The sequence below is a fragment of the Olea europaea genome, chromosome 6 (genome assembly GCF_002742605.1).
Source record: "Olea europaea var. sylvestris chromosome 6, O_europaea_v1, whole genome shotgun sequence".
NCBI classification, from domain to species: Eukaryota; Viridiplantae; Streptophyta; class Magnoliopsida; order Lamiales; family Oleaceae; genus Olea; species Olea europaea.
In genome coordinates, this window is record NC_036242.1 from 6,698,508 (window position 1) to 6,702,003 (window position 3,496).

General features: G+C 35.5%; 1 protein-coding gene across 1 annotated transcript; it reads left to right on the forward strand.

Moving 5' to 3' along the window:
• The first annotated feature begins 1,807 nt into the window (after positions 1 to 1,807).
• LOC111395066 lies at positions 1,808 to 2,573 on the forward strand. The gene is made up of 2 exons (XM_023021088.1): positions 1,808 to 2,241; positions 2,321 to 2,573. The coding sequence occupies exons 1-2, from the start codon at positions 1,808 to 1,810 to the stop codon at positions 2,571 to 2,573; spliced, it is 687 nt and encodes a 228-aa protein (XP_022876856.1).
• Positions 2,574 to 3,496: the final 923 nt, after the last annotated feature.

Consider the following 3,496-nt stretch of genomic DNA (forward strand, 5'->3'; position numbering starts at 1 on the left):
CATTTCAAAAGTATAACCTTAGCATTAATGACCTGGACATCCTTTTTACTTCAGTGTTTCATCAAGATTTACCACCACCAAAGGATGACAAATAAAATCTCCATCACGGCGATAAGTTTTTAATAGTACGGATCCATACTGGAATTCTTGATTAATCTTTGCACATAATCAATGACCTACCTTCTTCAGACACTACAGTAGGGTGGACCTTACATATAATCTTCTGGGCCACCTTTTCAGCTCTGCCCGACATTCCCAGCTAACCTTCATCAGGATTCAGTTCGTCTGCGATGTAAAAAGTGATGATGCAATGATAAAGAAGAATGAGCGATAACTGAACTTGAATTTGTGTTAGAATTGATGTGTTTAAAAGGAATAAAAACTTGTGTTTGATAATTAATTAAGAAAATCATTATCAGTGGTGAAGAAAAATCCCGTAATTATTTTAGATTTAGATTCTTGGTTCCACTTAATTTGAATTTATATATTTCTTTTTCCTTAGTTTCATTTTTTGAAGTTTGAATAATCCAACCCGACAATTGTTAGTGCGAAATTACCATTTTGGTTTTAGTCATCTGAATTGTATAGTATGTGTCACCTCAGCTGTTGAATCACTTCATTATTCTTTTCACTTTTCAATTAATAATTAGTTAATTTAAATTAATCCTCTGTGGAAAATCACCCTTGCTAACCATCATACTCAACAACAGCAATAGTTTGCGCTAGGACTTTAAACGCTTTTAGTGTTAATTAGTTGAGTTGAAAAAGATGATAAACTCATGCTTTATATTTCAAAACATAAATAAATACATATCTTTGAAACATTTCTTCAATTTCCTTTCAATAATGCACATGCAATAATAAAAGTTCTGAAGTTATTTGCTAGATCTTCTTTGGTCACAGGAGAAAAATGGGAGGAAGAATGACTATATGCTCTTGCTTTTGCATTTTGCATCTCACGCGCAATGACTGTTTTACACACAAAAGGCACATTCCTTTTGGCTGAAGATTTGTGTTTTCTCACTGAAAAAATTGTATAGAACTGCTGAAGGATCATTTAATGTTGAGCGAAAGAGATATGAGAAGTATAATACCATTGCTTCTATTAGAAGTGGTGTTTTGAATGGCTGCCACGTTGTTAAAGCTATTTTTCTTTTATTTAATTTGAATGTTTCAAAGTTTTTTTTCCTAGTTTTTAGGAGTTTATTGTTTTTTTCAGCAGTGTTGTGTTGAATTGTGGCTTAATTCTAGGTCCATGATGTTAGCGGTCAGTTATGTTATCGTGTTTATAAAGTGCAATTTAGAGAAATGCAAATATAGAATGTCTTTCATCAAAAAAGTTCTTTGTTCTCTCGTTGTTATTCTTCTATTCTTTCTTCACAAGCAAACATTGTTTCTCTGATTTTCAAAATAAAAAGACAACATTTGGTATCAGAACTCTCTTTTTAAGGGACCTTTAATTGTTTAAGATCGAATCCAAGTGATTACCATGGATGCAGAAACTAGTTTTTCATCGATCACACCTCCAGTTTTCGATGGTGAAAATTATCAAATCTGGGCTCTAAGGATGGAAACTTATCTGGAAAGCAGTGGAAGAGCACAATGAAATTTCTCCTCTACCAAATAATCCCACGATGGCTCAGATTAAAAGTCACAAGGATAGAAAACAAAGAAATCAAAGGCAAAGGCCTGCTTGTTTGTTGCTGTCTCTTCAACCATATTCAATCGAATTATGTCTCTAAAGTCAGCCAAAGCTATCTAGGACTATCTCAAGTTAGAATATGAAGGAGATGAACGAATTAAAGACATGCAGGTGCTGAATCTCATAAGAGATTTCGAGTTGCAAAGGGTGAAAGAATCAGAGTTTATCGAGGACTACACTAACAGGCTTCTAAGCATAGCAAATAGAGTAAGACTACTTGGCTATGAGTTGACTAACTCAAGCATTATTGAAAAAATTCTTTTAACTCTGACGGAGAGATTTGAGGCAACAATAATCACCTTAAAAAATACTAAGGATATGTCCAAGATTACCTTGGCAGAATCATTGAATGTCTTGCAGGCACAAGAGCAACAAAGAATCATGAGAGAAGATGGCATAGCTGAAGGTGCATTGCCGGCCAAACATAATGATTATGCAAAAAACAAGAAGAATCAGCCAACAAATGGAGAAAATACTACAAACAGCTACAACAAAGGCAGGAAACTCGAAGGGAAATTATCCTCCATGCAAGCATTGTGGTAAGAAAGGTCATCCACCCTTCAAGTGTTGGGGAAGACCGGATGCAAGATGCAATAAATGTAAATGTAATCAACTTAGCCATGAAGTTGTAATTTGTAAGAGTAAAAATCAGCAACAAGAAACAGAAGCTCAAGTTGTTGGAGAAGAGGAGGAAGATCAGCTTTTTGTTGCAACATGTTTCTCAAGCGGTGAGTTGAGGGAATATTGGCTAATTGACAATGGCTGCACAAATCATATGACTCACAACAGGGAGCTTTTCGTGGATTTGAAGCCTGCTAACACATCCAAAGTCAAAATTGGAAATAGAGACCACATAGCAGTGAAAGGATGAGGTACTGTTGCAATACCAAGTTGTTCAGATACAAAGTTTATCATTGATGTACTTTATGTTCCAAAAATTGATCAAAGTCTGTTAAGTGTTGGTCAACTAATTGAGAGAGGCTTCAAAGTTATCTTCAAAGACAGGCATTGCCTAATTAAAGATGCCACTGGTCAAGTGACACGACCCATCCTGAATCATCCTAGTGGACTCGAAACGTGACGTGTACTGATGATAGATGCTAACTAGATATCAAATCTATCACCAAGGCTGACTATGAGTTACTTCAAGATATGCAACAAAATCAAATATTTATAAAAACATAGTGCAATGGACCCAAAAATTTACTTTGTGGTTTATCAAATTGACTCATATTATTGAATATGCCGTGTGGCTCTAACTCTGAAATCAGTAGGCTCCTCAAGCTATCAAGGACCAATACTACGTGTGAGAAAAATCATGGAAAAAAAAATGAGTTGATAGCTCAGTGAGTGGAAGAGTTAAAAAATAATCATACTTTCTCATTTAAACATTTTTATCAAACATCAAGCTCATATCATTTAATATTTCACATGATCGCCTCGTACAATTATAGACAAAAAGTGAGACATTCTCATAACACTGTAAATATCATCTCATCACATCATATGTGATCCATAAAAAATATACCATCCGACTAAAATCTATAATCCGCCCCTAGGGCTAAGCACTTTCGCCACGGGCTTTTGGCTCCTTCCATGAATGAAAGTGGGTCTCATGACCTTTGGCAATCAATTCTAGAACACGGTCAAGGCCCCTCAGTAAACTATATGTACACGGTCACGACCCCTTCTTCCCTAGTCGACCCTTCAGTGTAGTATAAAACATGGCCAAAGCCCTTCAGTAAATTAGAAGAAATGTATAATCACGGGTACTTTTCTGGTCGATCTCAAGAT